The 18,300-nt window shown below is 45.0% G+C and overlaps 1 protein-coding gene across 1 annotated transcript in view; it reads left to right on the top strand.

The window, feature by feature from the left end:
* Positions 1–18,300, top strand: part of RANGAP1 (Ran GTPase activating protein 1) — a 1,872,200-nt gene that overhangs the window by 560,810 nt on the left and 1,293,090 nt on the right. Inside the window, exon 5 of the mRNA XM_044087098.1 lies at positions 8,429–8,528. Coding sequence (XP_043943033.1) covers positions 8,429–8,528 — 100 coding nt within the window. The remainder of the gene's footprint in view (positions 1–8,428; positions 8,529–18,300) is intronic.

Consider the following 18,300-nt stretch of genomic DNA (forward strand, 5'->3'; position numbering starts at 1 on the left):
TAGCCCAGTCGGTTAGCTCTCAGTTGGCTATCCTTACGTCAATTTCTAACTCGTCCATGAGGCTCATTTCCTATGCGGCCGAAGGGGCGGGTAGAGCGGCAGGCACAGGCGTGGCTCTACGGAGACAAGCCTGGCTCCGCTTGTGTCAGTTTGCGGAGGCCTTCAAGTCTTCCTTCGCCGACGCTCCCTTTGATGGGTCCTCTTTGTTTGGACCTAAGGTTAAAGAGACACCCTTACCCGCTGTGAGCAAGAGGGAAAAACTTTATCTGCCGTAGGTGCCCGTTATTCCACTCCCTTTCGGCCTTATCCCAAAGCTAAAGGAGGGGGGAAGATGTGGTTCCGTAAATCACGTAAGTTTTTTCCCCAACAGCAGGAAGATTCCCCTTCCAGAGGCAGAGGACGGGGAAATTTTTCTGGGAGACGCCGTCCCAGAGGCGGCAGAGGGCCCCGCAATTCTGGAGACCGCGAATCCTTTCGTGGCTCTTCAGCCTCCCACACATCATGAGGGATTGCCCGGCTGTGCTGCTCGGGAGCCAGCCGGGTGTCGTTGCCAAGCACCTAAAAGCCTGGGAGTCAATCACTCAGGACAGATGGGTGCTTCGGATCATTGCCAGAGGTTACACCATCCCATTCACATACTCACCCCACCGTCCAAAAAAATCCCGGACCCACCACCCAGTCAAAGGGAAATTGCAGCCGCAGAAGCTTTAAAGCTGCTAGAAAAGGAGTCATCCAACCGGTCCCCACAGACCAGATCGGATCCGAAATTACTCCAGGTTCTTTTAGTGCCAAAAGACAGGGGACCTGAGACCAATATTGGATCTCAGCAGACTGAACCAATCCGTCACGAAATCCAAATTCGAATGGTCACGTTACAATCCATTCTCCCATTGTTGGAGAAGGATGTTTGGATGTGCTCCATAGACCTCAAGGACGCCTATTATCACATACCGATACATCAGGCGTCCAGGAGGTATCTGCGCTTCAGCCTGGGAGTCAGTCATTTCCAATTTTGTGCACTGCCCTTTGGTCTCACCACAGCCCCAGGGTGTTCACCAAGTGTTTGGCAGTAGTGACTGCTCACCTGAGGAGTCTTGGATTCCAAGTGTTTCCCTATCTGGACGACTGGCTCCTGACTGCCACCACCAGGCATCTACTAATGGACAACCTCAAAGCCACCATCTCCTGGGTGCTACCCTGGGGATTACATTCAATTGGTCAAAGTCTGTCTTGCTGCCCTCTCAGCGCATAAGGTTCATAGGAGCAGAGATAGACTCAAAATTGATGCTGCTTTTCTTCCTGCCGAAAGGATCCAAACTTTACAGGGCCAAGTTCAAGCTCTGATTTCAAGATCCAAAGCCCCAGCCAGGATGGTTCTACAAGTTTTAGGTTCAATGTCTGCCACGGTTCTTTTAGTTCCTCTGGCAAGATTGCACATGAGGATTCTTCAGTGGCTATTGTCAACTCAATGGTCCTTTCAGGACCTTCCCCTCAATCATCCCATCATGATTACAGAAACATGCAAACGGGACCTTCGCTGGTGGCTTCAGACATCCAATCTAAATCAAGGAAGTCCTTTTGTTATTCCCACTCCAGTGGTCACCCTGACGACAGATGCCTCCCAGACAGGGTGGGGGGGCACTGTCTGGGCAGGTTAGTTCAGGGATCCTGGCTTCCAGACGAAACTCTTCTCCACATCAATGTATTGGAGATGAGGGCGGTACTTCTATCCCTACAGGCCTTACACAGGTTTCTCCCTCAGGGCATAATCGCCATCCACACAGACAACATGTCGGTGGTCTGGTACCTAAACAAGCAAGGAGGGACCAGATCTTACCCCCTTTGCAGAGAGGCCATGAGGGTGTTGGAATGGGCGGTAGCTACCAGCCGTTTCTTGGTAGCGACCCACATTCCGGGAAATCAATATACTGGCAGACAGATTAAGCAGGACAATTCTCTCTCCTCACGAGTGGTCCTTAAACAAAACAGTAGCAGATCAGGTTTTCCGGAGATGGGGACGCGTGCTGCGACCTATTTGCAACTCCACTAAACACCAAGTGCAAAGTTTCTTCTCCTTGACTCCACATCAGGAGTACCAGCTATGGATGCTCTAGCACAACCTTGGCCAACAGGGTTACTTTATGCCTTTCCTCCGATTCCACTTCTCCCAAAGTCATTCAAAAGCTTCTCAATTGGGGTCCAATGATACTGATTGCCCCATACTGGCCTCGTCAGGTATGGTTTCCTTACCTGAAGAAACATGCGGTGGACGATCCGTGGACTTTAGACCTAATTCCGGACCTGTTAATTCATCAGTCGGGACAACAGCATCAGTCCCTTCACTCCTTGAAGTTGACAGCTTGGCTCCTCCACTTCCGACTTTAGTCAGAAGTCACACATTAGACCCGGAAGTTATTCACATTTTATCTTCGCCCACAAACCCACCACTAAGAAATTGTACCTCAGTAAGTGGAAGAGGTTTGCTATCTGGGCTCAACTCAGGGGCTTAGACCCTATCACTGCTCCTATCCCAGAGGTTTTGAAATTCTTAACATCCCTGTTTAATCAAGGATCTTCTGTCTCTACTATTAAAGTCCAACTAGCGGCTATCTCTAAATTTCACGAGTCCATGGATCCTCCATTGATGAGCAGCAGACTATGCAAAACTTTCATTAAAGGTGCGGGCCTGTTAAGACCCCCAGTTTTTCATCCTGCACCTCCGTGGGATCTTGATTTGGTGCTTCGTGCATTAACATCTTCCCCTTTCGAACCGGCTGCTACATGTGAGTTAAAATATCTGTCTTGGAAAACTGCCTTCTTAGTTGCAATTACCTCTGCAAGAAGAGTTTCAGAGCTTCAAGCCCTATCTATCAAACCACCGTACTTGATTTTTCACAAGGATAGAGTATCACTTAGGCCTAATCCATCTTTTGTCCCAAAGGTCTGTTCTAATCTCTGTCTCCAACAATCTCTAGAGCTACCAGTTTTCTTTCCAAAATTCTCCAATGAAGCAGAATACACTCTCCATAAATTGGATGTTCACAGGCAATTGCGCTTCTATTTAGACAGGACTCAGCAAATTAAGAATCAGACCAGTTGTTTGTGTCCTTCTCAGACAATAAATTGGGTAAAACCATCACAAAAGCTACTATCTCCAAATGGATTAGAGATTGTATAACTCAGGCTTATTCCTCTTGAATAAGCAACTTACAACATCTATCAAAGCTCACTCTACCAGAGCTATGGCTACTTCTATAGCTTTTCATTCCAAGCTCGCTATTTCTGAGATTTGTGCTGCGGCTACTTGGTCCAATCCGCACACTTTCATTTCCCACTATAAATTGGATGTGGCATCTAAAGGACGAGCATCATTTGGTTCCACGGTACTCAGGAGTGTTTTCCAGTGAGCCACCCAGGATTCAGGTGCTAGGGACGCTGTCCCATCAGTCAGAATGTAGGCGAGATAGGATCACATAACATCTTTTAGTTATGTACTCACCATAACTTCAGATGTTTGGGATCCATCTCGCACATTCCTAATACCCACCCTCCTTCCCCTGCCTTGGAGATCAGAAGAGAATGAACGGTTTGAGTTCTACTGTTTTTTATCTTGTTCATCTGACGATGTTATATAATCAGAGCGTGCATGTGTGCATGTATGCGGACAAACTAGATCTGGGGGACTGGTAGTGGTGCATCCTGGGATATAGTAAGCTCAGCCAATAAGAGACTTCGCTCTTTGGCATAAGCGTGCCGAGTCGGAGCCGAGGGATCGGCTCCGAACCCATCAGTCAGAATGTAGGCGAGATGGATCCCAAACATCTGAAGTTATGGTGAGTACATAACTAAAAGTTGTGTACTGCGGTGGTGGTGCTGTGGTAGCGCTGTCGCATCACAGTAAGACGTTGCCCCGTTCGATTCTCGGCTAGATCGTCTTCTGTGTGGAGGCATATGTGAAGGGGCGTGCCTTAGTTGAAGGTTGTGCGTCAGGGCTGGTAACCCGGTACGTATAAATCCACTACCAAACATTAGTGGACCGGAGTTCCGCTGTGGCGACCCCTAACCGGGAAAAGCCGAAAGAAACAAACAAACTTAGTCCAACATTGCATGCTCAATTCCTGCCGTCTCTTAATCCTCACTTACTCCTTCTCTTTTCTAAAGATCCCATTTCTGTGTGTTCTCTTTTACAATGTTCAGTACTTAATATAATTGGTTTAGACTGATTTCTGTTTTCTAGTCATTGAATTTTTTTTGGCAGCCAGTAGAATTAAATTTAATAAGGCCTTAATATGTCTAGGCAAGTCAGATCTTGTGTGCCATCTCCAAAGAATCCATTTCTTAGTTATAGGCATTTGCTCCCACAGTATTTCTGAAAGAGTATTCTGTAGGGAATTTTTAAATTCTGCAGCTTATTATACTCCCAAAAATATTTCCCAGTTACCTTTTTGTCCTCATCACACCTCCAGCACTTGCTATCTACCGGAGGAAAACATATTTGAAGTCTGCTTGAGTGTGAAAATACCTTTACAAATGCTTTCAAGCAAAGATCCTAAACCTCCTGGACTTTGTTGCACACTTGGCTGTCATACTTGTGTCCTTCCAATGTTCCCTTGTAAATTGCTTTTCCAGAGTCTCTTCCCAGTCTTTCTTACCTCATTTTATTGCTTCTTAGCTATGCAATATTTCACATGTCCTACTAATTATCCTCTTTTTCACTTATAGATTCAACTGACAACTTTACCAGAGCAAGTCTTTCACTTGGTTCTCTCTATCCATTTCTTTTGTCTATATTCGGTCAGTCCCCGTTAGGGAAGGCAGTCTGTAACCTGCAGTCCACACTTCTTATTGGCCTCATCCTTTTCTGTTACCTTTCATTCTCTAGTTATTTCCTCTCAGTACCTTGGTACCTTTGCCATTTTTCCAGTAAATTCCAGCCCTCTCATCTATTTTCTGTATCTCAACTTGCAGTCATCCCATTTGGCAAAATTTCCTTTCTCCACTCCCCTGTTGGCCTAGGAATTGTTTCTTGATGGGCTTGCTCCTATCCTCAGCCCAGGGTTAGTTGCAGAAGTTGGTCTGTTGTAAGAAGTGAGAACATTGTGATTAAATACAGGATCTGTACTCATACAGACTACTACTGTGTCCATTTTTGCCTAAAAATGTACTTACTGGTTATTTCTGATGGTCTGTTACCATATGTTTGAAGCCTGAGTTGCAGTAAATCACAGTACTCTCACTTGCTGTAAGCTCTCTTTCTTTTAGCTGTTTGTATTATTTGTTTTATTTCTTTCCGTTAAACATTGCCTGAAAATTATGCACTTAAAAATGCCCTCTGCCTGTTACATCTGCTCTTATCCCCAATTGTAGTTGATGCAGTTTGTCATTGCTCACCCCCAGCCACTTTATTACGTAGTCTTTGTTCTTACTTGTTTCCTTCTGTAGGTACATAGCTACTGTCTTCCCTGCCATTGTTTTACATTTGGCTATAATTCTAGCCAATCTGTGACCCAAGGCTTGTAATTCATATTCACAGTGGTCAGAGAACTGTGCTTGGCTACATGATCTAGTTACAGAGCACCACTAGTTTTAGGTTTATAGCCTTTCTGATTAGTTTTCTCCCTCAGCCCCTGTCCTGCGAATTGTACTGAGCTGTGCTTGCCCAGGGTCATTGACTAAAAACTCTGAACATCTTGATAAGCCCTGAACACAGAGAAAAGAGCTGTTGATTTTGGCATCCCCCGGGTGTTCCAAACAGCTTTTTTTTTTTTTTTTTAACAAAATCTAGGAGAAAATGCTGCAGCTGTAAGCAGTGAGAGCACCTCCATTTCCAGCAATATCATTGTCTAATCCCCCCCCCCCCCGCCTATTCTGTTGTAATCAGGCCAGTTATTGAGCACAGTTCCCCTTTTGGCATGCATCTGGCCAAGAATATGCAATGACTTAAATGCACACAGAGGTTACCCACAAAGGGAATACAGACCCTAAAATAAGACTAATACACAGACTGCCTCAAAGCACTGTCACTGTATTTGGTATCCCACAGATTGCAGAGAGGGACCAGTGTCTGTTATGTAAGGTGTCCTCTGAAACTATACTGATGGACTTGCTGCACATCCGCAAATCAGTTGGCATCAGAAATGCTCTTTTCAGAGATCTAAACCTCTTCTGTAACTTAAATGGAATGGTTTGGCGAGATGGGTACCTCTCTCCGAAGTTACCACTGCTCTGGAGCAAAGTTTATTCTTGTTTCTATTCAAGTGTAACCTGGATCTATGGATAGGAATGAGAAAATTTACTCCAGGACTGCCCCTTGTACCTCTAAAGGATATGGACAGCACCCAAATGCTCTTCCTACAATATGGTCCCCATAAACACTCAATAATTTTCCTAGAAACTACTGTCTCACTCAGAACTGATCCCTATCTCATGAGTAGTATACAAACTTAGACCTTGCAACCAAGTATGGGTAATTTTAACTGTTGGGATAATTGTCTAGGCTTAAAATGGCCTTCAAGGGCAGTTAGCCTAGTATTCAAATACAAACCTATAAACTGGTCTGTTCCTTGAAAGGCCATCTCGATTGTTCTGCACCCTTTCCACTGAGGGCCTCTGCTTAAGTTAAATGGATCTGCAGCCCTGGGGGGTGGGGGGGCAATGGCTTTCTAGCAAGTTGTTGCTCAGTTCTGTAGTTAATGTAAATATAATGTAAAAAAAATATCCTCCGCTCTCTTCCTGGACCTATCGAAAGCCTTCGATATGGTAAACCATCAGTTACTTCTATATACTTTAAAAACCCTGTATCTAGATACTCCAGCCCTTGACTGGTTTCAAGCTTACCTCACTGGGAGACCAGCAGTAATGTGGCAAAACAAGCTCTCCTGCCTACTACCAAATACCATAGGAGTTCCTCAAGGTTCCATATTAGGACCTCTCCTCTTTTCAGTCTTCATAAACGACATCCAAACAGTCATCCCTGAAGCCACCTGCATTCAATATGCAGATGACTCGACTATAATATGTTCCAATGCCTCTTTTGCAAATCTACTAACTACCACCCAACATAGCTTCACCAAAGTCGAAAACTGGCTTGCCAACCATCTCCTGATCTTAAATCCAAACAAAACCAAGTTACTTCTCTTCTACCCAACCAATAGATCTCCGACTGAAAACTTCACTATAAAATCCAATAATGGGACCATCATCTCCCCAGACACCTATACAAAGCTATTAGGAGTAAACATTGACAATAAACTCAGATTTGATATACATATCAACCAAGCCATTAAGTCAGTCAACAAGAAACTTGGGACCCTATATAGAATTAAAGCCTTCCTTACCCCGAATGCCAGGGCAGTCACAGCCCGTTCACACCTTCTCTCTACCCTACTTATATATGCCTCTCCTGTCCTCACTCACCTTAACAAATCTGATCTGGCCAAGCTCTCATCCTGCTATAATCACATTGCCAGGTTCGTTACAGGCCTACCCTACAGAACACACCACTGTACTAACCTGAAAAAGCTTGGATGGATAGAATTCCCACACCTTCTTCACCAGTCCCAACTCAGGTGCCTTCAAAATCCTTAAACAACCTGAGAATACCCCAGCACTAAAAAACTTAATGACTCCCTACTCCAATCTAAGCTGCCTTCGCTCAGCAAACAGACTCCTTGTCTAAACAACTAAATCTCTCAACCTAGGTGGTGACGCGCTATTTGCTAACACCACTGGTAAAATATGGAACTCTCTCCCAAATAACATCACGCTTGCAACTTCTCTAAGTCAATTCAAAAATAGTCTAAAACTCCACTTCAAGTCACACTGGCTATGTCCTTGCTCAAACCCAGACTAGCTCTGTGCCATTAACTAAAACATAAACAACTAGCTAAGATGATAAGTACTTTGTATACTGTGATAAAGAAATATGTATCCTAAGTCTGTCATTATACTGCCTACCGTCCTTGCTAATATGTTAATGTTACATTTGTAGTAATCTCAGAAATAGTAATGGCAGTCTTGTACTTGTATGTAAATAGCCTATGTTTTTGTTAAGTTCTTTCAGCTCATTTACTGTACCCTAATTATCAATGTAACTCTGTTGGAGCTTTTCTCCCCGGGCCTCCGCTGAAAAAGGACATGTATCCAGTCGGACCATCCCGGTTAACAAATGTAAAATAAAATAATAATAAATAATGTATGGAGCACACCCTTTTTAAAGCATCACTTTCTGCATCTTTTCACTGGGGCTTCTTGTTTGACTGTTTCATTATTACACATTTTTGCTGTTGGGAATCATTTGAATTTTATAGTACTGTCAGTTTTTCTATCATTATTTTGTTTTATGTTCTTTTTATGTGAAAATTTGAATTATGTTGTATGCTCCTTTGTAGTAATTGTATGTTAAATGCTTGTTTGTGTTCTGTTGTAGGAACTTAATTTGTCTTTTGGTGAGATTAAACGTAATGCAGCAGTGGCTGTAGCTGAAGCTGTGGAAGGAAAAACAGAATTAGAGAAACTAGATCTCAATGGTATGTATTACAGCTAGTTGTATATGAAACATGATTTGCCATTTTGCAAATAAAATGCCCGTAGTAAGTTATCTGACAGAGAAGTAATCAATTTCCTTTGGAATGGATTTAAACACCTGACCTGATGATATTAATCTTCATTCATTAATGACGGATGGCTCTCTGTTCCGTTCTCAGAACTGACTTGGCCGATATAACAAGCTTGCGCCAGCCAAAAACTCTCGAGCTAAGATTACTGACAATGGCCTTCTCCTCAGATCTTGTTTGCCGCGTAGAGTTTCAAGAAGCGTCAGGACAGCTCTCAAGCTAAGCGTTTCTTTTTTTCACTAAATATTGACCTTTTGTTTATTTAATCACTTATAACTTCTCTATTCTTAGTCGCTTATACTTTGTGATACTTTACTTCTGGTGCGAGTGAAAATGTCCTCCCTTTTTACCTTTACGGGTATTTCCTAGTGCCATAGTTGTTTACCATTGTTGGTTTAAAAAAAAAAAAAATTATTTTCATGTGTGGTGTATGGCTATCGTTGACTGTATTTCTCTACTACTGTGGAATTGCAGTTCTCCCTCCCCTTTGTTGGTTTACTGTTGTCTGGATATTAGCATAATGGCAGACAAAAAGTGCACTGCTGGTTTCAAACAATGTAACAAATGTGACAGGAAGATGCCCATCTCTGATGGCCATCTCTCTTGTGTCTATTGCCTGGGGTTACCACACTTAAGTTCAACACTGTGCAAGCTCTGTAAAAACTTTAATGCCTGCACCTTAACTGAATGCAAGAATAAACTTATCCTGAAGGGTATTTTTTAAAACCCCTTTCTCTTTGGCTTTCTGTGGCAGAGGTCTCAACCCCTCCTAAAGAGTCGAAGAGGAGCTAGTCAGTACTATAGTCTCCTCATCCTCAGGAATCAAAAACAATTAAGGCCTAGGTTCATACAGAACAAAAACCAAAAATTGCAAAAATGACTGACGTGTGTCAGCACTGGAGTCAAAAACTCCATCCATGGTGCCGTCCTTGACCACTGAACCGACGACTACTCCCACAGTACCACAAACCCTTTTGGCACCAAAAATAGTCTTGTAAAGATGATGCGAGCAGGCTTCAGGAACACACAAACAGAGTAAGCGCTTTCATTGGAGAAAATACTCCCAACTTCTTCAGACTAAAACATTTAATTAATTGATCAGTAGAATGTGACAACATAATTAAGGTTACATTTTTGTGAATACTATATTGGTGTTTGTAAATTCTTCGTTTGACCTTCCTCTCAGTTTTACCAATATAGTACGCTTCACATTTGTCACATACAGCCCCGTAGACTACCCCCAGGGAGTCGCAATTGAACTTGCCATCAATGTGGTAAGTTCCATCCCTGATTTTTATTTTATTAGTGGTTTTAATGTGTTTACATTGGGGACATCTACCACACTTAAACATGCCTGGACAACCTTTAACTATTTTTTTACTCCTCTCAACAAGACATTTCAAATTGGAACCATTATGGGTAATCTGGGGGTGCCTGTCCTAAAATTTTTCTAAGGCCATTGTCCTCTGAGATAAAGGCCCAATTCTGGACAATAATGTCTCTAATAAGCTGGGAATCCAAGGAGAAAGTTGTCAAAAATCTAATAATATAATTAGAATTTTGATCTCTTGTTATGTTAGGTGGAGAATCTTCTTGTGGGGATGCAAAAACTAAATTATATCCTTTATGGACTAAGGAGAGGAAATGGCCAACTATTCATTTGTTGATAACCTCTTCAAAAATGTGTTCCACAAAACCCAACGGGTAGCCTCTTTTTATAAACATAGTTTTGAGTAAATCACATTAAACCAGGAAGTCTTTGTAATTCGACACCATTCTGGCTGCCTTAACTGCTTGACCTTTAACTACTGCTTTTTTCTGGTATTGTGGGTGACAACTTGTAAAATGTAAAAAGGTGTTAGAATAAGTTGGCTTCTGAAAAATAGTTGCTCTAAATCTATGGTTGGGGCTGTCTTTACTTGAACAAAAATAGTCTCTCCATTAAAGCCGATCACCCCCCCAAATCACAACCTTCTTGTCTTTCAACCATGGTGCCGAAGGTTGACACACTAGCTAAAACCAGGTATTCTCAGTCAGTTGACCCCTTTGCTGGATAGCAACCAAGTCCATTCCTTGATCAGCCTGAATCCCCATTGGGGATGTCAACCAGTTCCACCAGGAGCCTTTTGGAACTCGACGTAGTGAGACTTGTGGATCAGCTTCTAGTGGCCAGAGGCATACCAACTCCACCTAAAACCACCCTTCCACCCAGAGCCGAGGATTTTTCTCCACAGGCTCCAACATATATTTCTCCTTCAGCCTCCCCGCAGGTATTGGTGCCCTCGATGCGGATGCCTGCCCCGGTGCCAGCTTCTTTGGTTCTACTGGTGGATCTTACCGTGGTTCTGGAGCCTACCCTGTAGTCCATGGCTCAGTCGGAGCTGACCCACCCTTGAGACCGTGGCTGGTCTGTCGGCACTGTGACCGCTAGTACAGCACCAATTTTTTTCTATGGTTCTGGTTGCTCTGGCAGTTCAGAGTCAGCTTGCAGCTCCTTTCTTGGAGGCGGGCTTGTCAGAGTGAGGTGTGGCCTTGGTTCTGCAGTTATCTTTCTCAGTTCCAGGCTTCCATCCCTCTTTGGGTGGGCCTGCCTTGCAGGTTGTGGAGAGGGCACTCGCCTGAGCAGGTTTATAGTTGGCCCTTTTGGTGCTGGAATGCCACATATACATGCCTTCTGGTTTGCTGCTGACACAGGCACTATGCTGCGACATAAGGCACGAGAGCAGCAAAATGCCCCACCGGAGGGCATCCTTTCTTTGGAGTGCTCTTCAGATGTCCCCCCTGAAGAGCCACCCCATAAGAGATTGTGCAAGAGGAAGCATGTTGATTCTGCTGAGGAATTTCTCACCGAAGATGCATATTACGATGAGGGGGGAAGGGTCCTTTGGGTCATACTGGAGATACTGAAACAGAGGGATGACTGGAAGCCAACCAACCTTTTTTCTGAGGAATCTGTTTTCTTGCAGGCTTTCCATGATTGACTCTCTACTTCGTGGGTGACCCCACCTGCAGACGAGTTAGTCAAGGTCATCGTGCAGCGCATTTGGAAGACTCCTGACTGTTGAGCCAATCACCTGGAAACTGGAAAAAATACTCTCCCCTCCAGAGGATCACCCACATTGGTCCAAAGGCTTGGCAGTAGACGTTATGTTGGTGGCGGTGGCCACAAGGAAAGATCTCTCAGGTTAGAGTCCTGCTGTCCATCCTCCCAAACAGGGAGTCTCGTACGATAGACAGGTTAGTGAAGCAGGTTTTGCTTCATCGACCTTCGCCATACTGTCCTTGAACTACTTTGCACACTTTACCCGTCTCCAGAGGGACCTCATCACGGAACGCTCTGGGACCCTGGCAGGAGCTGTGTCTGATGACATGCATGACAAAGTTGCCTCACAGCTTGCCTCTCTGGAATATTCATATCTAATTCATCCATGCAGTTGATTTCACATACAACCAAAGGGGTGGCCAGAGCAGCAGGTGTAGGCGTTGTCATGAGATGTCACTCTTGGATGTGGTTCATAGGTACTAGGCTATCGGCTTAAGGGCCTATGTAAGCCTATCCAGCAAGGTTCCCTGGCTTACGCCACCCAAGAAAGTTATTTTCCTGTGTCACTGACGAGCAGAGACACAGAAGTTATCCCCGGGTGTATTTCCTATTTCCCATCCACTCAAGATTTTTCTTGAGTGCTAATGAAGAACTTTGCTTGCCATAGATGAGTAGCCTGTTCCAGAGTATGGGAAGTCTCTGGGACAGAAATCTATCCCCCCAGCATGTCCTGTTTATTGTGGTGACAAGGTTTAGGTCCCTAGAGCATGTAGCTCGGAGGGATTGGGATTTCTTTAGGTGTAGCATGTCCAACAGCTCTGGGTTTGACATAGCTTTATATGTTAGGCAGAGATCACCTCCGAGTAGGCGATATGCTATGGAGTAAAGCTGGAGTTTTTTGAGATGGTTAGTGTAAGGCATTTGTTTGAGGCCAGTAATCCTCTTTGTGAGGTACTTCTGTGGCCTTTCCAGCTGCTGCAGATGTCTTGTGACGTACATTCCAAAAGGGGCGTTGTACTCTATAATGTGTCTGAGTGTCGAGTAGAGAGGAACAATAACCTCTTTTTTTCCTGGATGAGAACCCTTTTATGATGAGGTGTGCTACGTAGAAGGACTTCCTGACTAGTGTGGCGATGTGACTATCAAAGGAGAGACTACTGTCCACCTGGGTCCCAAGGTCTCCTATCACACATTCGGTGTTAAGTAGATTGCTGCCTGTGTGGTAGTTCATGGGTACAAAGTTTTTACCAAAGGGGATGACACTACACTTTTTGGCATTGAGCTTGAGGCCATGGCTCTGACACCAAGCATCTGTATCAGCGAGGCCCTTGTAGGATGTCGACATCATTTGGGGACTTGACTCTGGCTCCTAGTTTGCAGTCATCTGCGAACTTCATTAGCCAGAGGCCTTCTGTGTTAGCCTGTACTTCAGAGAATTCTCGTAGATAAACAGGAGAGGTCCCAGGACTGAGCCATGTGGTACTCCACTTGTCACTGGTTTGAGGTCAGAGTTGGAGTGTGCAACTTTTACAGTGTGGGTTCTGTCCGCGAGACAGTTGCCAACCCATCTTGTGACATAGAGATTTATACCTAGTTTAGTGAGTTTAGCTATAATTCCAGAATGGGGGATGGTGTTGAAAGCCTTGGCGAGGTCAAGATAGGCTGTGTGAACCACCTTACCCTCATCTACGGCTTTGGTGACTGCCTCAAAGAAGTCGATCAGGTTCAGGAGGCATGATCTGCCTTTCACAAACCCAAACTGGGTGGGATCCAGAGTTTGGAGGGTACCAGTGTCTTTGTTTTTGAGTTCCATGATGATACGTTCCATGGCCTTGCAGACCAGGCTCGTCAGGCTAATAGGGCGATAGTTCCCGGGATCAGTGGTGGCTCTCCCTTTGTTGAGTGGGATAACTGTTGCTGTGCACCATTCAGTGGGCACAAAGCCTGATGCGAGGCTATTATTGAACATGGTGCTTAAGTGGGGAGCCAGTTCGTTCTGAAGTTCGTGTAAAACGCAGCCTGGGATGTTGTCCGGTCCCATGGATGCTGTGTTTTTTGGCTTTAGAGAGTTCAGCTTTTACCTGCCTAGTTGTGATTACAGGGACTCTGCATTCCTCCTGTATAGATATGGGCCCTTTGGGGGGGGGGGTAAAATTAGCACTGAACCTATCTGCTAGGATGTTGGCGATATCAGTTGGTTCTGTAATTTTCGTGCCGTTGTGCTGCAGCTCGGAGCAGATCTGGGTGTTGCCATCGAGATTCTTGACATAGCTATAGAATGCTTTATGGTTGTCCTAAGAATTAGTGGCGATTTTGTTTTCTTAGCTAGCTTTGGAAGATGATCTAAGGGATCTCAGCTTCTTACTGAGGCTGACCAGGGAGCTCCACCACTCATAGGATTTTACTCTTTTTTGCAACAGTTTCTTCCTTCAGTTGTACAGTTTTTTTATGGCAGGGGACCACCAGATTGGCTTCCTTTTTTTGGAGGATTGCGTCTTGGTTCTGTTTGGGATAGCACGATCCATGCATTCGTGTAAATGCTTATAGAGTGCATTTGTGTAGGATTCAGAAGTAACTGTATTGTCCATCTGCATGGGTGTCATGAAGTTCACCACTTCTGTCTTAAGAAGCATGAAGTTGGCTTTGGAGAATTTTTACCGTGGTTTCCTTAATTGGGGGGGGTGGGGGTGGGATGTGGATATCAATGGTGATTAGATTATGGTCGGATCAGACCAACGGGGAGTTGACTTCAGGTGTGGAACACCGGTCACACATGTTGGTAATGACTAGGTCTAGGATATTGTTGCCCCTGGTGGGGGTGTGGATAAGTTGATCCAGGGCATTGGAGTTTATGAATTCCAGAAGGAGTTGGTACATGAGTAGTTTTCCCAGTTAATGGTGGGGTAGTTGGTCGCCCATTATTAGGGTGTTTGAACCCTAATATTTTCCAGTACATCAAGAAAAGTGGAGTGGGAATCCTGGGGCATGGTGGAGGATCTGTAGCAAGCTACAGTTTGGATTGTAGTTTTGCCAGAGTTAGTTGCACTTGGATAACCTTGGATGCATTATGCTGAGCAACTAGCCTGGAGGTGTGGATATCCTTAATGAGTGTGGACACACCTCTGCCTTTGTTGTTTCGGTCCAGGTTACATGGCCGAAAAGTGTGGTATGAGTTTTAGCCTTGTAGTGCAGCGATGCTCTCTGGAGCCTTGAACCAGGTCTCCGTCACTGCACAGATATCGATGTTCTCCATTTTAAGGAGTGCCTCGAGTTAGTGCATTTTGAGAGATTTAGACTTCTAGCATTGAGTAGCAGTACTCTCAGTTTTTGCTTGCCTGTTACGGTGGTGAATTTGTCATTTGAACCTTGCCTAAAATAGGCACTATAGGGGCGGCAAGAGCCTTAGCCAGTATCTGGAATCCCAAGGGCGACAGGTGCAGGCCATCTGTGGCAAAGCATCATGGTCCGTCGACCATGTCATACCAAGCAGACAGATACTGGATCCCCTTAGAATGACACCAGGAGCTTAGCCATTTGTTGAAGTCAATCATTTTGTCCTTGTACTGCGGTATCATTCTGTGCGATGGCAGAATGCTACTCATGGCAAGGGTCATACCTGCCTGGGCTACAAGATCGGAGAGCTCTTCCATGTTTCTTTTCATGTCAGGTCATTCACACCAACATGGACAATGACAGAGTCATATTTGTACTTGTGGAGTGACCAGAGTGTGTGGATTATGTGGCAGATCCTGGCACCCGACAGGCATCTAACAGTAACCTTCTCCTTGTTTAGCCTGGTGAGTGGGACATCAGTGTGCCTGACTATAGAATCACCTATGACTTGTGTGTTGGGAATGTTGTTTTGCCTTATTGGCTGTGGTTGAGTGGCACACTGAGTCTGTGGGCTGTGTCATTTGGGTTGTGTTGGGGGATGGAGGTTGCTTGCGTTTCTGCTTTGGAAGTCTCTGTTTAGACAGATTATTATTGAGAGCCTCCGCGAATGTTTTTATGTTACTATGTGTGGATTTTAGTGGTGTAGATTTAGTGAGACTATGTGATGAGTGTGATGTGGTGCAAATGTTTACCTTCTCTTGACTGTCAAGTTCAGTCTTGTTTGGAAAGTGCTTTACCTCCAGTTTGGCTAGATAAGTGCGTCTCTCACAGGTTGTAGTGTTGGGTGGTGGGAGGAGAGGGTTGTCCGTCTACATTGTGGTTGTGCAAATTTGCAGACCCTTTCAAATCTTCCTTCATCAAAGCTCCCGGTGACGCTTTTTTTCTTTTCATTCAAAGGTTAAAGACACACTAGCCAGGTGTGAGAAGGACGGCAAGACACTATCTGCTGTGGGTGTACGTTTTTGCACTCCCCAATGATCCTATTGTTGGAATCAGAGAAGTGGAAAGATGTGGTTCAGGAAATCCCAAGTGCCTCTCCATGGTACCCGTGGTGAGTTTTTCCCCCTAGGGCAGAGGGGGCAACTTATCAGGAAGACACCCCCCCCCCAGACAGGCGGGGGGTCCGCATAACAAGGGGGTCCAGAGATTCTTTTTCTGGGAAACCCTATCAGTGCTTCTGAAGAGCATCCCAATTGCTTGCCTCTGGAAGCAGTCGGGGGACTATTCTCTCTGCACCCTTTAGTCTAGCATCCCATAACGACAGATTCCTGGGTGCAGAAAATAGTTACCAGAGGTCATCGCATCCCCTTCAATCTTTACCTGACACCGCAAAGGCGAATTCCCAATGTTCCACCCAGTCAGAGAGATGTAGCAGGACAATAAATCCGAAAGCTTCTCCAAAAAGAGTAATTCAAATAGTCCCACCAGACCAGATAGAATACGGATTTTACTCAAGGTTCTTTTAGTGCCAAAAAAGACAGGGACTGGAGACCAGTTTTGGACCTCACCGTCCTAAACAAGTATGTCAAACAAACCAAATTCCAGATGGTCACGGTTCAGTCTATCCTCCTGTTTCTGGAGAAAGATGACTTGATGTGCTCGATAGATCTCCAGGATGTCTGTTACCATATAAAAATGGGCAAACGCTCCAGGAGACATCTCCACTTCTGGCTGGGAGCTGATCTTTACCAATTTCAAGTACTGGCCTTTGGTCTCTCCACAGCCCTCAGAGTATTCACCAAATTTATGGGAATGGTAACATTTCACCTGACACTGCAGGGATTCTGAGCGTTTCCATATCTAGACGATTGGCTCCTTGCCGCCCCCACCAAGCATCTACTGTTTCATGCCTTACACTACACTCTACCGCTAGCAAGCTAGTTAGGGATCTCAGTAAACAGAGAAGTTAAAACTAGTACCTGCTGAAAGCCTAGAATTCATAAGGAGAAACATTCGACACAAGGTCTTGTCTGATCACACTTCTGCTTCACAGGCTGCAGAGAATAATATCTCAGCTCCAAGTGATACTCTCTCAGGACAAAGTTCCAGCTCGTTTAGTCCTTCAACTCCATATCTATTGCAGCAACGATTACCATAGTTCCTCTAGCAACACTGCACATGAGATTGCTGCACTGGCTTCTAGTATCACAGTGGGTCCCTATTGACACATCCTATATCTCGTCCGATCTGCATAACAAACTGCTGCCAGCAAAAATCTGAATTGATGGATGAAGCCAGAAATGGAGTTATGGAGTAGTCTCTTCTCACCCGCTCAGCCCAAGGCCATAGTGACCACAGACGCATCCTTGATGGGGTGGAGGCATTTTCAGGGAAAGACGGTCCAAGGCACTTGGTCCCCTGTAGTGGCCAAATTGCATATCAGTGACCAAGTACTGAGTGCGGTGCTTCTGGCGTTGCAAGCATTCCACTGTGCCCTCCGGTTGAGGGCAATTGCTATCCAATCGGACAGTGTCTGTCATCTGGTACATCAACAATCGGGGCAACCAGATCCTACCCTTTGTCAAGAAGCCATGAGAATTTGGTAGTGGCGATGGCCTCCAGCCGCTTTCTAGTAGCAACACATTCCTGGGCATTCCAACGTGATTGCGGACAAACTGACCAGATGGATTTCCCTGCCTCACGAGTGGTCCCTCTGTCCAGTAGTAACGATGTAGATTTTCCATCGCTGGGGGCCAGCCTTGTTGTGATCTTTTCACGTCCCGCAGCAGCTACTTTACCCTGATTCCCCCTCAGGGGGAATCCCCGAGGGATGCTAGAGTACACATTTGGCCCCCCGGGACTACTATATGCCTTTCCTCCCTTTCCTCTGATACAACAGTTTCTAAAGAAGGCTCTTCGGTTGAGAAGCAAAATAATCCTCATTGCACCCTTTTGGTCCCTGTAAGTCTGGTTCCCCTTTCTTTGGCCTCACCTGGTTCACCGACCATGGATTCTGGATCAAACTCTGGGATTTCTGTCACACCCACAGGGGGTTGATCCATCCAAACCTATCGAGCCTCAAGCTGACAGCTTGGTTCCTCCACTTCCAGTAATTTCCAGGCAAAATAACCCCTTATCCCCTGTTGGAAAAAATACTTCTGGCTTCCCATAAACCACCCACCAGTAAGATTTATTATAGTAAATGGAACAGATTTGTGTTTTGGGGTGGAATAGATCCCTTCTCAGCTCCAATCAGTTTGGTTTTAGGGTATTTATCAACCTTACTCCATTCAGGAGTGTCAGCTTCTA

This window comes from Protopterus annectens, chromosome 1.part1 (genome assembly GCF_019279795.1).
Source record: "Protopterus annectens isolate FY-2018-M chromosome 1.part1, PAN1.0, whole genome shotgun sequence".
Lineage (NCBI taxonomy): Eukaryota > Metazoa > Chordata > Ceratodontiformes > Protopteridae > Protopterus > Protopterus annectens.